Genomic DNA, 19,686 nt, shown 5'->3' on the forward strand with positions numbered 1-19,686 from the left:
TGCAATTGCTTAATTTGGTGGTTCACGGCTTTGTCTTGCTGCACAAGTTAAGGAAAAATCATCTTCAAATAATTTAGTTGGTACTTTTCTACATGTTTATTTATATTTTTATTCATTAAACTTGTTTATGACCACAACTAGTTCACCGTGTATCCATCTTCAAATAATTTCAAATTTTTTAAAATGATCTGTATGATATAAAATTCCAATTCAACGAAAATTTTTATAAAATTAATAGTCATTATAATATAAATCACTACTTGATGCACAACTTTGAGACTTGTTACAAAGCCATAAAAATCAAATTTTTTGCTCATAATGAATCACAGTTATGCATAGCATTCGGTTCTAGATTTTGTTAGCATTAACGGCGGAATATAACCGTTCCGGCAGAAAATATCAACGTCGGCGATGGATAGGATCGGAAATTTACCAAACGAGATCCTAATCCACATTCTCTCTTTCATTCCCACCAAACAAGCCGTATCCACAAGCATTCTTTCAAAGAGATGGATTCATCTATGGCGTTCTGTTCCCATTCTTCATTTCTTCGATACCAAATTGAAAACCCTAGCAGACAATTATAGCTTCAACGAATTCCTTTACTCCATTATACTCTTTCGAGAATCCGCTAGTAATCATTCCGTCAACAGTTTCTTCCTCGACATCGAATACAATTCGCCGAAACTCGCATTTCGTCATGGCATTCCCAATGTCATAAATTGGATTAATTATGTAGTTGAACGGAAAGTTCAATTTCTCAATCTCTATTTAGATGTTGTTGTTGGTGGTGGTAATATTCAAAAACCCCCAAATTTGCCTATTAGTGTATTCACCTGTGAAACCCTAGTGGTTCTTAAGCTTAATTGGTTATCTATGGAGGAAGGTTTTTCTTTTAATTTTGAGGGTTTTCCATTGCTTAAAGTTCTGCATTTGAAAAAAATGTACTTTGATGAATATGAAGAATTTATTTTGCTTCTAGCTGGATGTCCTGTTCTTGAAGATTTACTTGTATCTGATATAAAATTTCGGAGTTTGGATTTGGTACCTGCTTTTGAATTTGATCAAGTCTTTAAAAGCTCAAGCTTAAACAATTTGACTGAAGTGTATATTAGAGACTGTTATTTTCATTTTTGGGTGAAAGCACTTTCAAATTCGAAGTTTCTGAGCATAGGATTTTGGAAGGTTTGTTTGATTGTTATGGATATATAATTTATGTCAATGGAATGAAAATGAAAGAAAAAAGATGTGAATTATATTTATTTAGTTTTAGGGAATTTTGTCTTAATTTCTGATACTTTGTCTTTCTTCATAATTTTAGGACTATCATTGTAATGACTTTCCTGTTTTCCATAATTTGACGCACTTGGTGCTTAACTATAATTGGGATAGAGTTGTGGAAGTGCTCCGACACTGCCCTAAGCTTCAAAATCTCAACTTTTGTCAGGTTTGTTAAGTTTAAGAACCATATTTTGTTTATATTTTCTTAACATATATCTTATGTTTTAATTTTATTTTATTTGTATTATTAACAGAATATGCAAAGTGGTTCAGATGAGCACATTATAGAAAATTGGGTAGATCCGGAATCTGTTCCACATTGCCTTTCATTAAACCTAACAACTTGCACTCTCTGGGGATTTGCACTTACAAGCTTACAAGGTGACTTTATGTTAGCAAGATATATTCTAAAGAATGCAAGAGTTTTACAAACCATGAAAATCTCATGTGTTAGGGAAATGTTGCCTGAAATTGAAAATAAATTGTCCTCATGCCACAGGGCCTCTGCAACATGTCAACTTTCATTTTATCGATAACATATAGGATATGCAAATAATGATTTCTTTACATGTTTCATTAGCTTCTATTACGCTTACGCGACTGCTAGATTAGGTGGTTTAAACTATGAGCTATATGTGAATGTCACAGACTTTGTCTCGGTGCACTAGTTAAATAAAATTGATCCTTAATTTATTTAGTCTGTATTTGCATGATATTTATGAATATATTTGGTTATTTAGTCTGCAGTTAATTATAAAGGGTGGTTTTTTTTTTTTTTAAACATTATAAAGGGTGGTTTAGTAGGTGGATAAACTGCCAAAAATATACCACTATATCATATGCAGTAATTGCATGATTTCTCATTGAGGAGAAGCTTAGTGATTAAAATTGTGGCTGCATGTTAATTTCAGGCATACAAATGTAATTAAGAATGTAAGATCTGAGGGGACAACATGAATCATTGTTGATACACTGGTTTACTTGCAAGTTATTGTATCCTGATTGAAGAAGGAATTGGAAAATGTTAGATATAAGGCAATGTTATCCTTGCATGTTCTCAATTATTAATGCCAATTGATAATTACCTACATGAGAAATACAGAACACAAAGACTAGGGAGGGAAGTGGGTCAAAGCTACCCAAGTGTGCTCTCACAAGATACTAAACCTTGTACTTGTGCATAATTCCCCTGTCTTGTTAGTTTTTGTTAGATAATAATAAAATGGTAGGTCGCCCATCTAAAACAATGCACCGGCAATAAGCTTGGATTTTGTATTGCTATTTGCTACTATAGCCATTAAAATCCATGGCTTCCATGCTTAGTACTAAAACCGATGTGTTTTTGTGAACTATCAGAAGATCTTTAGCCAAACAAAGTGACAACAATATAGCACTGCATACAGCTATTTCACTTAGACTGACACTCTCTATGTTGGTTTGAAATCCAAACTTGTTAATGCATGGTGTGAGAGGGAGAATGCAACAATTTGACACAAGGATATCATTGCTCCTAGGATGTATATAGTGTTTAGAAAGAAGAACATTGACAATTGTGAAAAGAACCAAATTCAACTTTGTTTTTTATAGACATCAGTGGGAGCTCATGCAAAATGTTATTCCCTTTATTTATTTATTTTATTTTTTTGACTCAAAAGTGGTATTCCCTTTATAAAACCCAAATTTCACAAAATCAATAATAAAATTTGCATTTCCAATAATGACACTTGCCCTGTGTTGTTACCAGCCAGGTTTTCTTTTGGGATATGTATGTAAGCCATGGCAAAGTATTTGTAACAACTAGGAAGTTTACAACCTAAACTTGGTTTACATAATAAAGGAGTCTGATAAAAATAACCAATTCAAAATTTTGAGCTTGTTAGAATATTGCAAGTTAGAATACCGTCTTTAGGTATAACGGTAAAAAGATATTTCAAAATAAAAATCTAGCGTTTCTACTTGTCCAATTTGGCATACTTTTAATTCAAGGAAAATGTTGAAATTCATTTCGCACAATTGAATGTCTAATGGTAGGATAGCATTAGCCACTCGTCCAATTTGAAGTGCCAATTTGTAGCTTCAGTATTCTTATGGTTGGAGTGCCTAACGCGATAAATATTTTGGTAGATGCTAAACCAAACATATGCCTAATCAATTAACCTATGGGTTTTTTTCCCCTCCAAATAGTTAACTTGTACATCCTTTCGCACAAGAGAGCCATTTTTTTAAAATGTAAACAAACACATCAAAATTGTTGTCGCAATGGATGTAATACTACTAATTGATATATTGGTGCACAACTCTATTGCCTTATTTGGCTTTGGATTTAGATTGAGTGCAGTTAACAAAGTACAACTGCATGCAGTCAATGAAATCGGGACATCCAATCTCAATCTAGGGGTCTATAAGGTGGCTTTATATTAGCAAGATACATATTTTAAAGAAGTTTACAAATGATAATAATCTTGTGTGTTAGGGAGCTATCACCTGAAATAGAAAGAAAAATTTCCTCATGCCCTAGAGCCACTGCAACATGTCAACTTTCAATTTGTCTATTCTTATCAAAAAGAAAAAGAAAAAAAAAAACTTTTAATTTGTCTATAAGACTGTAACTAATATACTTTTAATTGTTTTTGTTGTGTTTCTGTATCAGTGCAATAGATCCAAAAATACACCTTGATAAAAACAACAAAACATAGCTCCCTACCTCTTAAAGAACAATTTGCAAAATTATGTAAGATAAAACCTTAAACAATTACCATCACTCCCATCTGCAAAAACTCGGTATACTTTATTGATGCCAAACAAAAAATTCCATCATAAAGCTCATTAGCAACCTGCCATTGACTAAATTTACATGATTAAATACTCTTATGTACCAAAATAAATGACTTAGTTAACCAATACGACATATTAAAAAAACATAAAAATGAATGAAAGAGAAAGAAAAGTACCTCTACTAAAGTAGTCATATAATATGTGTTGGTGTATTCACAGAAGGATAATGCTTAATATCGCGAATTAGTATGTATATGACGACAATATTACGAGCTAGCAATGTCAAATTACATAGTTGAAGGCTTAAACATTTTACCCATTATCTGAGTGTTTTTATTTTTTGGCAAAAGCGAGATTTAATTGGTTAGTTGATGTTGAAAATTTGTATTCAGTAAGAAATTTGTTTGTAAGAAAGAGAAAAAAAAATTCTATACATTTTCAAATTATAACTATTCTCTTCTCCATGAATAATTAGCCAATTTTTAATTGGTCAAATTTCCTTTTTATGGATTATAAATATTTCCAACTCAATGTTCATAATTTTTTTATTAAGTAAATATTATTTTAATGGAAATCATTTATCACCAACTTTGAGTTAAGTTACCAAATGTTAGTTGGTTCAATGATGATTGACACTGAACTTAGTAGGGAGAACAACAGTTCGATCCCCACAACTGCATTTGGGAGGAAACTGAAACCAGTTGATGCCAGAACTCACCCCGAACTCTAGACTACTAGGAATTAGAGGATGAAAATAAAAATAAAATAAAAAAAACTTTGAGTTAAGTTGAAAATCCATGGATCCTAAATTTAATATATGAATCCAAGATAGCGCTAACAAAAAAGTCGTCACCTACATAAATGTTACAAGTTTTTTTTTTTTTTACGAACAGAAATGTTACAAGTTAGTAAGTAAAAAGTAAGTAAAAACGAATGTTATATGATAGACCAAACTTTTTTTTTTTACATGAGACCCCAATTCATCCATATTTAATGTTCATAAATAAACTCCTTCTATTACAGACCCAACTATATTTTTTACAGCACCCAAAAATAACTCCAAATTGAATGTCCAATATTTACCGCAACTATGCATTAGAATTTAGATTTAGATTTAGATTTTATTTGACCCCTGTCGCACCATTTTCTACAAATCAGATTTAATCACACCTCTGTAAAGAAGAAGAAGAAGAAGAAATGCAGCGACCGAGAATTTCATCACCGACGGATACAATCAGCACTTTACCGGACGAAATCCTTTGCCGAATTCTCTCTTTCCTCACAACCAAACAATCAGTTGCAACAACCGTTTTGTCCAAACGGTGGACTCATCTATGGCACCATGTTCCCGTTCTTCACTTCCCTAACATCACAATCAACACCGTCGAATCCAATTTCCGTTTCAACGAATCTGTTTACTCCGTTTTAACCTCTCGCGACACCGCCGCAGCCTCTCATTTCATAGACACTTTCCATCTCGATATTCAATACGGTAATTCTCATCTTGCTTATAATTTAGGGTTTCCCAATCTCACCAAATGGATCAACCTCGTTGTTCAACGTAAACTTAAATATCTTCATTTCAATCTCCATGTGCCACTTCCTTATAATTTTGTTGGTTTTCCATATCACCCAAAATTGCCTGTTAGTATCTTCACCTGTAGAACACTTGTAAGTCTTAATCTCCGTTGGTTTCGTGTCGAGGGTTTTTCTTTTTCTTCGAATGGATTTCAATTTCCCTCACTCAAAACTCTTCATTTGAGATTCGTTAAGTTTTCAGAAGTTCGAGATTTTATGTTGCTTTTAACTGGATGTCCAATTCTTGAGGATTTGAAAGCTTCTCATATATACTTCTTTTGTGCCGAAGATTCTGTTACTGTTCAAGAGTTTAAGAGATTAACCTTACCTAAATTGATTAGAGCTGATGTGAGTCAATGTTGGTGTTCGTGTTATATGGCGAAAGCACTTTCTACTTCGGTGTCTCTCTGCATAGAAACATCCTGGTTGTTGTGCACAAAAGACTACAGAGTTTACAAGGTTTGTTTTATTATGGATATCATGCTCATGCATGCTATCTCAATCTATATATGTAGCGCACACATTTCATATTGAAGACATGTGTTTAACACGCCGACATATGCATTCTATTTTTCTCACATTATTACTACTCTTGACGTGTAGTAGTGCTTCGTAGATCTCAATCTATGTATATAGCGCGCACATTTCATATTGAAGACGTGTGGTGTTTGATCGTGTTTAACACGCCGACATATGCATTCTATTTTTCTCACATTATTATTACTCTTGGCGTGTAGTAGTACTTCATATATCTCAATCGAATATAATACACTGATTGAATGAGATGGGTGGATCTTGAATGATTTTGTTGGGTGTGCTGAAAAAAGGAAATGGTTTAATATAATTCATTAGTTAATTGGTAATATGTATGTGTATATATAAACCGTATTAAAAATCAGACATAAAAAATAGGTTGTTTCAATGGCTAACAATGTTTGCTTATTACCTTGATGGCCTCGGTTCGAGTCCCTCAATGTCTATGTTTTTGAATAAAAATACAATAAAAAATAAAAAAAGGTATCTGAGGGGTGCAAATATCATGTAATTAATTCTCGCGTAATATATTATATAAGATATCTGAGGGGTGCCGCGGCTCCTTCCCGCCCCAATGAAGATCTGCCCTCATGGAAAACAAAAATGTGATTTTTTTTTTTTTTTTTGCAATTTTGCCTTGATTTGATAGTATGTCTTTGTACATAATTTAGGTGAATAAACTGAAGCCGCCTTCTGATGACATTCCCATCTTTCATAATTTAACGCACTTGAAGCTCCACAATAATTGGGATTTGGTACTACAAGTACTCCACCATTGCCCCAAGCTTCAAAATCTTCAACTTTATCAGGTTTGTTAAGTTTAAGAATCATGTTCAGTTTATCTTTTCTTCAATCACCTTTATGTTTTGTTTTATTTTATTTTATGTGTACTATTAATAGGGGTTATACGAGGCAATGTTGAATGAAGAAGATGATCAAGAAAATTGGGTGGAACCAAAACTTGTTCCCCAATGCCTTTCATCATACCTTAGAACTTGTACTATTCAACACTTATCAGGCCCAAAATTTGAACTCATGTTAGCCAAATATATTTTGAAAAATGCAAGACTTTTGCAAACCATGACAATCTGGACCACAAGGGAACTGCCTGAAATTGAAAGGAAGTTGTCCCCATGCCCAAAGGCCTCTGCAACATGTCAACTTTCATTTATGGATAGCGTATAGACTATGTAAGTAGTAGTTTCTCTATCATGCTTGTCGTTTCATTTGCTTCTACCCTAGCATGATTTGGTAGTTTGAACTATGTGCTATTATGAAGTTCCGGACTTTGTTTCACTACACAAGTTAAGGAAAAATCATCTATAAATGATTTAGTTAGGACCGGTCTACCTGTTGTTGATTTATTTATTGAACATGTTTATGACATCAATTAGATCAGTGCTTATCCATTTTCTGGGCAGTTGTATGCGGAATTCAGATTTAACGCCAAGTGTTTTAAGAACCATGGTATTAAATAAATATTATGTTATTGTGATCTAGGCCACAACATCAAGGTTCTGTTATTGAGGCCGCACCAACCGCATTTGACTGCGGTTCTTTGCAATAACAAAGATTGCGACACAATCATGACCATTATCCCAACAACATTTTAAAACACCTTTCCAATGAAGCTTTTTCCTTTTATGCACTTTCGAAGCAAACAAAAAGGAAATTGATTAAGTAAGGTTAATGGAACTTTCACTGTGGTAATCCGTGAATTTGTTGTCTCACTGAAATATGTCATGTTATTTTCCTAACTGTTTATACGTCAGCTTTTCTAACTGTTTATACGTCAGCAGGAATTGCATTAGTTTTTTTTTTCCTTCTTTTGAGGAATGAAACTGCATTAGCTTTAATTCTCATTGGAAGGTAAAGATTCTGTAGTCTCATTTGAAGTTAGTGAAATAAGTATTATATGGGAAGATTGACTTAAAAATTATTGAATTTATGCAATTCAATCAACATGTAACATTTTTTATTTTGTGTGCAGATTTGAGCCTCAGGAAACGGCTGAGTCTTGGTGGTTACTTGAAAGGAGAAAGACAGGCTTTTGACGATTTCACACTGATGCATGATTTAGCACTGATTAGGAACACCATGTATATAGAATGCCCAAAACTTCACCTCTCTATCTGCGATCTCTCTCTCGCTCACCTTTCAGCTTCAAATATTGGAATACTCCTGATTAAATGTTTTCTTTATATTCTCTCCCACTTTCAGTCTTGCCCTAAATTTTTCCCTTTCCATCTCTTTCGCCGGCGAGAAAAAATGGTGGAAGATCTGCCTTTGCATTCTCACATTGTATATCATGGCAATCCTCTGAATCCATTTAAGATATTAAACCTTGTACTTAGCCGTAATTCCGCTGCCTTGTTATTTTTTGCTAGACAATAATAAAATAGTAGCTCCCCCATCTGAAACAATCCATTGTTAATAAGCTTGGATTTTGCACTGCATCTATAGCCATTAGAATCCATGTCTTCCATGCCTAGGACAAAAGCCAATGAGTTTTGTGAACTATCAGAAGATCTTTAGCTAAACATAGTGACAACAATCCAGTACTGCAGCTGTTCCACTTAGACTGACCCTCTTAATGTTGCTTTGAAATCCAAACTTGTTAATGCATGGTGTGAGAGGGAGAATGGAACAATTTGACACAAAGATGTAAATGCTCTTAAGATGTATAGTGTTTCGAAAGAAGAACCACCAAATTCAACTCTGTTTTTAGTAAAATACCAGGGGGAGCTCATGAACAACTGCTTCTGGCATGCAAACCTCAACTCCAATATCAGATCTTTCCAGTACTTTTGTCTTTGGAATCAAAGTCTATGGTTTCTTGGTCAAATTTTCACAATTGCAAGTGTTCCTTGAAATGGGAGTGCGACTCTAAATTATTATCAAGAGACAAATATAACAGACATGGTCAAGAAAATAATGTTATGACTGCTGATGATTCTGTCACATGGACGTGTAACTATATGAATAACTTTCTGTTTTTTCTTCCTTAAAAGAAACAAAGTATTTGTAACAAATAGGAAATTTCCATTTGCAACCTAAACTGGATTACAATAACGATGGAGTCTTCTTGTTAAAGTGATTAAGATAAGATATTGCAAGGTAAAGTAACGTTTTAGGGTTTTAGGGTTTAACGGTATAAGGATTTTAAAATTAAGAATCTAATACCAAGTCATCAATATCAAGATTTGTCCTGGCGGTAAGGAATTTAGGTTATTTAAGTAAGTAAAGTAAGTGGTTATTTAAGTAAGTGTCTTTCTAACTGAGTTTTTGAAGCCACTAGGTTTAATCCAGTGGTTAGAGATTTGGGCAGTATAGGTCCTGGGTTCGATTCCAGACAAAGAAAGAAAGTAAGTGATGACTATTAAGGGGATATTAGACTTTTATTTAGTTACAAATATAGTAATAAATTATATTCCATCGGTCCTATTTTATGAGATCTATTTTGACTAAATGTACTATTCATATGTCTTGTTTTGACCGTATTTTTTTAAATGTGTATAAATATAAATATTACTCCCTCCATTTTATAAGGAGTATCATATGTTTCGACTTTCGATGAATATTTTTAAAATATCAAGTTTTTATAATTTTTACCAATAGAAAATTAAAGATATTCGTAATCAAAATTATTTATTAACATGCCAATGAGTTTTTATATTATATTTTGGGACGGAGGAAGTAAATATTTGTCTAGCTCGGACTCATATTCTTTTTCTTTGTTTTTTTACAAATAACCCCATTCTTTTATTTATCAACATACCATATTCTTTTTTTTTTAGCTTGAAACATACACCTACACATAACATCGAATAAAACAACCCCACTTCTTCTCACCAACAACATTTCCTTATCCAGAGAGAGAAACCAACCAGAATGGAAAACCCCATTGTCAAAACCCTCCAATACTGGCTAGTCTACCATCCAAAAATCCTAAACTTCACATGGAACCCTCCTCAAACCCCAGCCTCATCCCCACTATTCCTCTTTCTCTCCATAGCCACTTATCTCTCCCTCACTCTCCTTCTTCTCTTCCCTCTCCCACCTTTCCCACCTCACTTCCTCAAACCCTTCACAGCACTTCATAACCTCACTCTCTCCATCCTCTCCCTCACTATGGCTATTGGCACCTCCCTCACCATCTTAACTCACACCCCCAATCTCCACTCCACCATCTGTTTCCCTATTCACACCCCTCCAACTGGGCCACTCTTCTTTTGGGCTTACATCTTCTACCTCTCTAAATTCCTTGAATTCATAGACACTCTTTTCATCATCCTCTCTAGATCAATCAAACGTCTCTCCTTCCTCCACGTGTACCATCATTCTACCGTTCCAATCATGTGCTATCTTTGGCTCAATTCTTCTCAGTCATTATTCCCAATCGCTCTTCTAACTAACTCCTCCGTCCACGTCATCATGTACTCTTACTATTTTCTCACCGCAGTCGGAATTCGACCGCCGTGGAAACGCGCCGTCACGGATTGTCAGATTGTTCAGTTTGTTTTCAGTTTCGCTGTCTCCGGTGTCATGCTTTATTACCACTTTGGATCCGGTGGTGGTGGTGGATGCTCTGGGATGAAGGCTTGGTGCTTCAATGCTGTTTTTAATGCTTCTCTTTTGGTTCTTTTTCTTGATTTTCATCTCAAGAGTTATGCTAATTCTAAGAAGAAACGTACTTAATTTGATTAATTAATTAATTGTTTGATTTTGTTTTGTTCCTTTTGTTTTCTATGGATTTGACGGTTGATATTGTTTATAGTTGACTTTGTTAATGTGTAATTTGAATTGTCCGATCTTTAATTAACGTCTCCGAAGCTGCGAAACTATTCGGTTCATTTTCAACACAATTCAAGCGACACATTTTGGTCGTTGCACATGCTCTATAATTCTTAATGCTTTATAGTTGACTTTAGTTAATCCATATCCGGTTTTGAACACAGTTGTGAGTGTCAAGCTTAAACCTTTTTTTTTTTTTAGTAGTGTCAACTTGTTAGATACACATTGCTGGATGTGTTGGATATTGTATATTGGGCCTAGAAATTGTGCAAGCCCAATATCAATTGATTGTACTTTAAGCCCATTGCTTGTATATGGTACATTGCCTATATAAAGTAAATATGGCTAACAATTGTGATTAATGAGAAAGATCCCTAGACATTAACAGGATGTAACAAAAAAAAAGAAATACATAATACAAGTTTTTTTTTTCTTTCTTTTTGACAAAAAAAATAAAACCCTACACTTACTTTGATCGGTCTAATATCCTTCCAACCCTATTTTGTAGTGGTGGGCATCAGTTCGGTTCAGTTTGGTTTAGGCCGGTCAGTTTGTAATGGATTGAACGGTTATGTCCATCCCTATTATTTTGTTCCTATTAACTTTGTTTTTTAGGATTCTGAAGTCCAAAAAATTGGGGCCTCATTTTTTTTCTTTCAAGTCCATGATTTGAAAGTTAAGTAGTGTTTTGGAGATCAAATTTCAGAAATGTTAGTTGGTGTGTTGGTTAAGGTTTCAGTATCTAAAGGTCATGAGTTCAAATCTCATCTATGCAAATGTTTAACAATCTCTATTATTGGTACTTCTTACAAGTTAGAAATTGCTGCTAAATGATTATTAGTTCAAATGATTATTTTTTATGTTGTTGATACTATTTATAATTTAAATAAATGATTTCTTTGTAAAAAAAGATTATATTTTTTTATTATTTGTCTCGGACCTCCAAAACCGAATAACAGTGAAACTCATGTAGTACACACTAAGATCTGGGATTTGAACACGGTTGTAAGTGTCAAGCTTAACCTACAACTTGTACCACATACATATTGCTGGTCATAGATGGTCACTCCGATTCCACATAAACCATTTTGATCAGTCTATTATCCTTCTAAAATCGAGAATCTTCAAGCTGGTTAAAGTCGACATTCCTGCAAGAGGTAAGTAAATAACAGACAGATTAATAATAGTATCAACGGATAAATCAGAAGTATAGTATTATACTCCTTCCAAGAGCAAGTTGTCTTTTATTTGTCTAACTACATAATTGTTTGTCTAAGTCTAATTACGCACAATCACCACTAAAATGACTATCAAAAGACATTGTGACATGCATTCAAGAACAAAGAATATCAAACCAATTTCAAATAGTAGTATAATCTAAATTGCAATACTCACCACAAATATCGAGTGATCCTTTCAAGTTGTTGATACTTAAGTCAAGAGATTCGAGACGTGTAAGACCGTTTAGGGAATAAAGAATATTGTTATTCAAACTGTTTGCCCTTAACACAAGATGTTGTAAACTTGCTGGCCATGCAAATCCATGATTCTCTGATAAGAAATTTTAGAACATGTCATTATCTGTATACTATTCACTAGGAATAAGGAACTTAGAGACCATAAATTATCAGATGATGACAACAAACCTCGAGGCCATAAGTTCAAATTGTTCTCAGCCAAGTCAAGGATCTCCAAAGACCTTAATTTTGATATATCTAATAATAATATACAAACATACATGATTAGACTTACATAATATGCCTTTCAAAATAAACAAAAAGGCTCAAAATTCAATTTTGGCCGTTTTATTTAGTTTCATTCAAAAATTTGGTCAATTTTTAAATCCGTGATTTTAATCCTCCGTGGTTTTAAATAACCGACGTTTTGTCTGCCTATACATTTTGTAGCTTGATTCTATTGATGTGGTTGTTATCCCATATTATAGTCGAGCTAAAATATGCATTAAGACTCTTATTTAAAGTGAGATATTTATGTGACATCTTGGTTGATGACATGAAAATTTCTAAGTAGAATCTTAAACATTAATTTACATTAATCTATATCACAAAAACAACTAAATTTGATGTAAAATATTGTCTAGGTGAATTCTCACTTGCTAATTCATTTTGGTCATCAAATTAGATGTGAAATAAGCATTCCATTTGTCATATTGTCAAAATTAAGCCTCAAAATATATAGGTGGAGAAAAAGGAAATCCTTTTAAAAATTAAGAGACATAAATCACAGGTGTAGTAATAGAGAGACAAAAATTGTAAATGAGACCATACAGATGGAACAAAATTTCATTTAAGCTAAAAATATAAATTAGTTTGACTGACATACTATGAATAGATCTCTGAGTAATTTCACTCCCTTGTAGATTTAACTTCTTGAGGGAAGAAAGCTCACTGAGAGGAGATGCAATATCAGTGTCATTGAAGTTGTTGTAAGAGATGTCAAGTATCTCTACATTCTTCAACACGGCGCATAATCCTACACGTTATTAATTAAGTTAATACTTAATATACATACTGTGTTATGCATATAGCAATCAACATTCCTCCAATGAAACTATAAGCTGAATGTGAAGAAGATCAATTCATTTGCTACATCTCTATAGCCTACCTTGAATGTGAAGATCCGAGTCTAATCCAATGCCAGGCATATGCAATTCCTTCAAAGATCTGAACCCCCTAAGTGATGGCAGGATTTCATTAGTCAAATTGTTGTAACCTATGTCAAGCACCTCAAGATGCAACAACTTTGATGAAAGTTTCTCCAAAACTATCTGAAAAACTATGGTACAAATATATATGTATTAGTTAGTCCTAGTTAATTACTTTTCTGAAACAGAAAAAACATATTATTGATGATTGCCTTTAAAAAATAAAACTATATCAGGTCTCACTTTGGGAAGAAGTCGTATCGAACAAGTTCCCGGACAACGATAGAGACTTGAGAGATGAAAGTCCATCTAAACAAGACAGGATGGTGGTAGCATTATCCAAATTATTATTACTACCCAAGTTTATGACTTCCAGATTTTTCAACCCTGCATAATATGTAAATCAAAATGATGGTTACAATTTGGTACTATGTCAAAATATATTCAGTTCTACTTTAGAGATGTTTGAATTTTTCAAAAATTGCAGTGAACTTTGTAAAATAGACATTTTTAATTAACTCCTAAGAGATGTTAACATTTTTCTTAGTAAATAGTCATTTACTTCTTGTCGACGAGGTGTAAGCTCATAGAGCGTTAACTACCTACTAACTAAATCTTAAAGGAAATTCTTAGAGTTTGGTATCGGGCCTAACTCATCCTTACAAAACCGGTTTGTAAGGTGATGATTGGCCTCACCTATAAAACACACATATAGGTCATCTCGCAACCGATGTGAGACTTTTTAACACACACACTCATGCTTAGCACTATCGAGCTTGATGCGTTGATATAAACGGTGGGTGACCCGATAGCGGAAACCTCATAACAGATGGTCCGACGGATCTTATAGTTGGGTATTGGGCCATCTTGTAACCGATGTGGGACTTCATAACATAAATTGTAATTAAGTTCTAAGAAATGGTAACTTACTAGCTAATGAATGAATATTTCTATTACAAAGTGGAACCAACATGTAGTTAGTAAATTTCGAAGAATAATGATGAAAATAAAAAAAATTGTATGAGAAAATTAACCTTGAGCAACTCTTGTACAATTGGATAATCGAGTAGATGAAAGGTCGAGAATCTTCAAATCTTTGAAGATAAGAAAATCAGAGTAGTTTAGATGCCATGGAGGTCCAATATAGGATTGAAGTGTGATTTTAGCAATTCTTCCAGTGGTGGTGTTGCATTCAACTCCTACCCATTGACAACAATCAGTGTTATCTACCCAAGACGACAGACCATTTCCCAAACGAGAATTAAGACTCATTAGTGTTTCTCTCTCTTGCTTCCAACAACCTTCACAACATATTACTTCAACTAAAACAAAAAATAACAAGAACACACTCTTCATTTTCTTCTTCACTTTTTGTAAGATTATTATGGGAATGGCCTTATATTAGCTTTGAAAGATTGAAAAGCTAGCACTCTGTTTGTAAAGTTAATTAATTAATTTAATAATAATAAATTGGAGAAAGGATATATAGCATGAATTGACTTAGGGTCATTTGGTCAACTTGTTTGTTTTTCAAATCCCAACTACTCACCGTGTTGAATATTTCTATCCATTGATTGCTAAACCAATCGACACATAATTTCTTTATCTCAATAGCTGTCACAATTTTCCCACTAAACCATTCAATATTGCACATATTAATATTAAAGTAACTTAAAAGTAATAACTATTAAAAAATACTAGTAACAATTGTTTATTAATTAAAAAGTTATACATTTAAAGAGATTGTGAGTATAAAATCTCAACTCAACCACTTAAAATAGTGAATTAAAGCAATCCACACGCACAATTGAAACTATGAACAAAATTAATCAATTGTGAAATTTGGAGGGCTAAAATTACATTTAAACATTTTATTTATTTTGTCCGTATCTTAAAACACATCACTAGGTGTGGATCAAACTATCACTAGTAATGATAAAGTGGGCTGCTCAGCTCAATTTAGGCTCGTCCCACTATTAATCCGTTGAAAATGGGATGGGTGAGACAAACCAACTTATTGCTCCCCTCTTTGTTGACGATTTTTTAAAATTTTATTTTATTCAATATAGATATGATTTTTTTATCAACTTGGGTAAACTCACATTGACTACTTCTTCACCTTAAGGTAAAATTTCTAACCACTAAAATACTTTAAAAAAATTGTGAACAGGCTCGATTTTGGGCCAGGAAAATCAGGCATCCAGTCCAGGGTCTCAAAAGTGGAGCTTATTTATACAATCTCTATTGTTGGTACTCGTTACTTACATACAGGCTAATATAATATCCTTCCAAACCCTATTTGGTTACTATTAGGATTCTAAACACAAAGGCTGCTGTGTTGTGCTGTGCCGCCATTCGTGAATACAATGTCTGGCCAGCAAATTTCCGCAGATAGGTTAAGCAGTTTACCGGACGATATCCTGATTCACATTCTCTCTTTTCTTCCCACCAAACAATCCATTATTGCATCCATTCTTTCTAAAAGATGGATTCATCTATGGCGTTCTGTTCCGGTTCTTAACTTCCTCGACACGAAAGTTAATAATCAACAAGATAATTATCGCTTCAACCAATTTATCAACACCAATTTCCTCTCGCCAGAAGCCTCTGCCGCCTCTGATTCCATCCACACTTTCTTCCTCGGCATTCATTACGATCACTCTAAACTTGACAAACATGATAGGCAAATTAGCCTTACCTATATCAACAATTGGATCAAACATGTAGTTGAATGTAACAATGTTCAATATCTCAGTCTACATCTTCCATTGAGTTATAGATTTGCTTCTACCATTATCAGTAGTAGAACTCTAGTTGTTCTTAAGCTTCAAACTATCTATATGGATGAAGTTTCTCCTTCTAGATTTCCCTCACTCAAAACCTTACATTTGAATGATATCTTGTTTAATAAAAATTCAGATTTTATGCTGTTTCTAGATGGATGTCCGGTTCTTGAAAATCTAGAAATATCTTTTATATACATCAAGTCTATTAATCAAAGTGATTTTGAACACTTTGAAAGCAGCTCAAGCTTAACAAAGTTGAACAAAGCATATATTGAAGGCTGCGGTTGCCACTTTCCGATGAAACTGCTTTCATATTTGGAGTTTCTTCACATACAACTTTCAAAGGTTTGTTTGATTATATATTATGCATGCCAATGGAAAATGTTTCTAATTTTAATTTTGGGGAATTTTGCTATAATTTCTAATACTTTGTCTTTCTACGTCGATATAGGATATTTACACAACTGACGTATATGATTTTCCTACATTCCATAATTTGACACACTTGGTGCTCCAATGTGATTGGGATATAGTTGTACAAGTTCTCCAACACTGCCCTAAGCTTCAAAATTTTGAACTTTATCAGGTCTGTTAAATTTAAGAATCATATTTGATTTATGTTTTCTTCTCAGCATACTTTTATGTATTGCTTTATCTCATATGTATTATGTATATTAACAGAACTTACTCGATCGCCGGAAAAATGATGAAGAAAATTGGGCAGATTCAGACTTTGTTCCAGATTGCCTTTCATTAAACCTTACGACTTGCACTATTCGGGACTTTGCATTTGCAGACCTACAGAGTCACATTATGTTAGCAGGATTTATTTTGAAGAATGCAAGAGTTTTAGAAACCATGACAATCTGGTGCAGCAGGGAACTGTCCGAAATAGAAAGACAGTTATCTGCATGTCCAAGGGCTTCTGCAACATGTCAACTTTATTTTTATTTTCAATTTGTCGATGACATATATTATAAGGATATATAAGTAGTAGCAGTTTCTTAATCTTAATGACTGTTGTTTCATTAGCTTCTACCATGTGCAATTATTGGATTTGGTGGTTTGAACTTTGAGCTTTGACTTTGTTTCATTAGCTTATATTTAACTGATTTAGTTTGAACTTGTCATTGGGGAAAATCTTTGGTGATTAAAATTGTTAACAACTACACTAAGCACAAGATATGTAAAAAGTATATAAAAAAGCAATACAAAGAGTCATAACAAGATCAATACACTGAAGATATATAAAAGACCAATGCAGCAAAATCGATCAATCCCCGAAAACAGCCAACACTGTTGATAGTGAAGGGATAAGACAGTTGCTTGTGTAACAAGCCAACTGTCAAGTAGTGTTAGTTAGTTACTTAATTAGTTTCACATGTCGTTACGCAGGTGCATAGCATTATTGACTATATTGGATGGAAGCCACCAGATGTCGGATGGACGAAGTTAAATACCGATGGTGCTTATAAAGATATGAGAATAGCCGGGTGTGGTGGCTTATTGCGTGATAACCATAGGGAATGGATTGGTGGTTTCTCAAAATTCCTTGGCACATGTAGTGAGTTATGTGGCTGAACTATGGGGTGTGGTGGAAGGTTTGAAGTATGTATGAAGGATGGGATTTCGTCAAGTGGAGCTTAATGTTGATTCGGTTGCGGTTGTCCAAGTTATTAGGGAAGGAAGAACTCATAGTGCTATGGGATATTCTTTGGTGAAGAAAATTCAAGTATTATGTCATTAGCTTGGGAAATTTCACACTCTTATAGAGAAACTAATAAGTGTGCGGATGTTTTGGCTAACATTGAATGCTCGTCGGTTGGTAACACTTTTTTATGAGGTTGTCTGATCAAATTAGGCACTTAATTGTAGATGGTGTGATGGGGATTATTGCCCCTAGTTTGATTCCTATGTAATCTTTCCTTTTTTCGGACTTATGCTCTCATTATAATAATAAAATAAAAAAATACAAACAGTTACCCAACAACCGTTACCAAGATTTTATTTATTTATTTATTTATTGTACAAACAAAGGTGTTTTTTCTAGGTAAATTATATGGTACATGTGATAATTCTTAATGTACCGGTACATCAGGTAATTAAATTAATATGTAAATAAATATTTTTTAAAGGAAATCATTTTTCTTATCATTAAAATGATCATAGTAACTAAATATTATTCATCAAAATTGTCAAAAATATTAAATTTGATATTTTTTGAATTTTTATTCATCATTATAGTCAATATTGAATTTTTTTTTTTCTAAGAAAATATTAGAAAAATTAGTATCATGCTTATAAACAATATATTGTGTTTTTTCTTGTGATATTATTATTTTTAAAATATAATAATCGGTTAATAGTTTTTTAATTCATAAAAATAATCGTTAATTTATCAATTTACTGACTTGAAGTACCGGTACATTTAAATTATTCAAATGTACCGTAGAAGCTCCCGTTTTTTCTATTCAAATCTTTATATATTTAATAATTAAGTTGAAAATTCAAAATATAAATAAATTTCACAATAATATTTAGTATAAAAAATGTATTATTATTTTGAATGGACAAAAAACTTTGATTAAATTTTTGAGATATATTTTTTGGTGTAAGTATTTTGAAAAAAAAAGCGACATAAACTCTAGATTTGAAATTATTTTATTAGATGACAAAAAAAAATGATACTCAAAAAAGGGTTTATGGCTAGCAGTGTTGTTGATGATGATGCCGTGAGTGTTTCTTATCGGTCTTATCTCGGTTTTTTTTTTTTTTACGAAAAAGATGTCTTATCTCGTTGTAGTTTCTTTTTTTCGGGCTTAATCCCCTTTGTTTATTTAAAAAAAAGAACTATTTAATACAGTTTTTAGAAACTACAACATAAAAAAAGGTCACATGATATACGCATAGAGAGTTTGATTGGATTTCACAAATTAACAAAGTTTTACACAATATAAATACTAACCATGAACCCTTGTTTTTTTTACTAAACCACAAACCCTTATTTGGTCTTCATTGACACTGTGAAAAACGGCACAGACAAATAGAATGTCTGAAGAAGACATCATCTCAACAGAAGAGGCAATAGATAGGATCAGTAGTTTACCAGAAGACACCCTCCTTTGTCACATTTCCCACCAAACAAGCCTTTACTACAACCATTCTTTCAAAGAGATGGACTCATCATCTATGGCGTTTTGTTCCTGTTCTTGACTTCACCGACACGAAACCGAAAAACCTACCAGACTATTATAGCTTCAACAAATTTGAAAA

At 33.2% G+C, this 19,686-nt stretch overlaps 4 protein-coding genes across 4 annotated transcripts; 3 read left to right on the forward strand and 1 right to left on the reverse strand.

The window, feature by feature from the left end:
* Positions 1–309: 309 nt before the first annotated feature.
* On the forward strand, positions 310–9,240 carry LOC123904553. The gene is made up of 7 exons (XM_045954202.1): positions 310–1,185; positions 1,322–1,447; positions 1,536–1,814; positions 5,224–6,093; positions 6,840–6,977; positions 7,069–7,358; positions 8,159–9,240. The coding sequence occupies exons 1-6, from the start codon at positions 412–414 to the stop codon at positions 7,351–7,353; spliced, it is 2,472 nt and encodes an 823-aa protein (XP_045810158.1). The 5' UTR covers positions 310–411; the 3' UTR covers positions 7,354–7,358; positions 8,159–9,240.
* A 740-nt stretch (positions 9,241–9,980) lies between these two features.
* LOC123910436 (elongation of fatty acids protein 3-like) lies at positions 9,981–11,009 on the forward strand. Its single transcript, XM_045961535.1, has one exon. It carries the CDS (start codon positions 10,060–10,062, stop codon positions 10,864–10,866), a length of 807 nt encoding a protein of 268 aa, XP_045817491.1. The 5' UTR covers positions 9,981–10,059; the 3' UTR covers positions 10,867–11,009.
* Positions 11,010–11,856: 847 nt separating this feature from the next.
* LOC123910437 (receptor-like protein 56) lies at positions 11,857–15,260 on the reverse strand. Its single transcript, XM_045961536.1, has 7 exons — positions 14,662–15,260; positions 13,871–14,014; positions 13,588–13,758; positions 13,306–13,455; positions 12,609–12,677; positions 12,358–12,513; positions 11,857–12,110 (listed from the first exon to the last, which is right to left on the reverse strand). The coding sequence occupies exons 1-7, from the start codon at positions 14,981–14,983 to the stop codon at positions 12,055–12,057; spliced, it is 1,068 nt and encodes a 355-aa protein (XP_045817492.1). The 5' UTR covers positions 14,984–15,260; the 3' UTR covers positions 11,857–12,054.
* A 1,009-nt stretch (positions 15,261–16,269) lies between these two features.
* Positions 16,270–17,403, forward strand: LOC123904554 (FBD-associated F-box protein At5g56370-like). The gene is made up of 3 exons (XM_045954203.1): positions 16,270–16,758; positions 16,865–16,999; positions 17,095–17,403. The coding sequence occupies exons 1-3, from the start codon at positions 16,468–16,470 to the stop codon at positions 17,401–17,403; spliced, it is 735 nt and encodes a 244-aa protein (XP_045810159.1). The 5' UTR covers positions 16,270–16,467.
* Positions 17,404–19,686: the final 2,283 nt, after the last annotated feature.

The sequence above is a fragment of the Trifolium pratense genome, linkage group LG2, assembly GCF_020283565.1.
Source record: "Trifolium pratense cultivar HEN17-A07 linkage group LG2, ARS_RC_1.1, whole genome shotgun sequence".
Classification (NCBI taxonomy): domain Eukaryota; kingdom Viridiplantae; phylum Streptophyta; class Magnoliopsida; order Fabales; family Fabaceae; genus Trifolium; species Trifolium pratense.

Excerpts from the sequence above, each read along its gene's own strand:
- LOC123910436 (XM_045961535.1), top strand. The coding sequence starts at position 10,060 with ATGGAAAACCCCATTGTCAAAACCCTCCAATACTGGCTAGTCTACCAT.
- LOC123904553 (XM_045954202.1), top strand. The coding sequence starts at position 412 with ATGGATAGGATCGGAAATTTACCAAACGAGATCCTAATCCACATTCTC. Across the intron at positions 1,186-1,321 it reads TGAGCATAGGATTTTGGAAG|GACTATCATTGTAATGACTT; the intron begins GTTTGTTTGATT and ends TCATAATTTTAG. Across the intron at positions 6,094-6,839 it reads AAGACTACAGAGTTTACAAG|GTGAATAAACTGAAGCCGCC; the intron begins GTTTGTTTTATT and ends TACATAATTTAG.
- LOC123904554 (XM_045954203.1), top strand. The coding sequence starts at position 16,468 with ATGGATGAAGTTTCTCCTTCTAGATTTCCCTCACTCAAAACCTTACAT. Across the intron at positions 16,759-16,864 it reads TTCACATACAACTTTCAAAG|GATATTTACACAACTGACGT; the intron begins GTTTGTTTGATT and ends ACGTCGATATAG. Across the intron at positions 17,000-17,094 it reads AAAATTTTGAACTTTATCAG|AACTTACTCGATCGCCGGAA; the intron begins GTCTGTTAAATT and ends GTATATTAACAG.
- LOC123910437 (XM_045961536.1), bottom strand. The coding sequence starts at position 14,983 with ATGAAGAGTGTGTTCTTGTTATTTTTTGTTTTAGTTGAAGTAATATGT. Across the intron at positions 14,015-14,661 it reads TTGTACAAGAGTTGCTCAAG|GGTTGAAAAATCTGGAAGTC; the intron begins GTTAATTTTCTC and ends CATATTATGCAG. Across the intron at positions 13,456-13,587 it reads CTCGGATCTTCACATTCAAG|GATTATGCGCCGTGTTGAAG; the intron begins GTAGGCTATAGA and ends AATAACGTGTAG.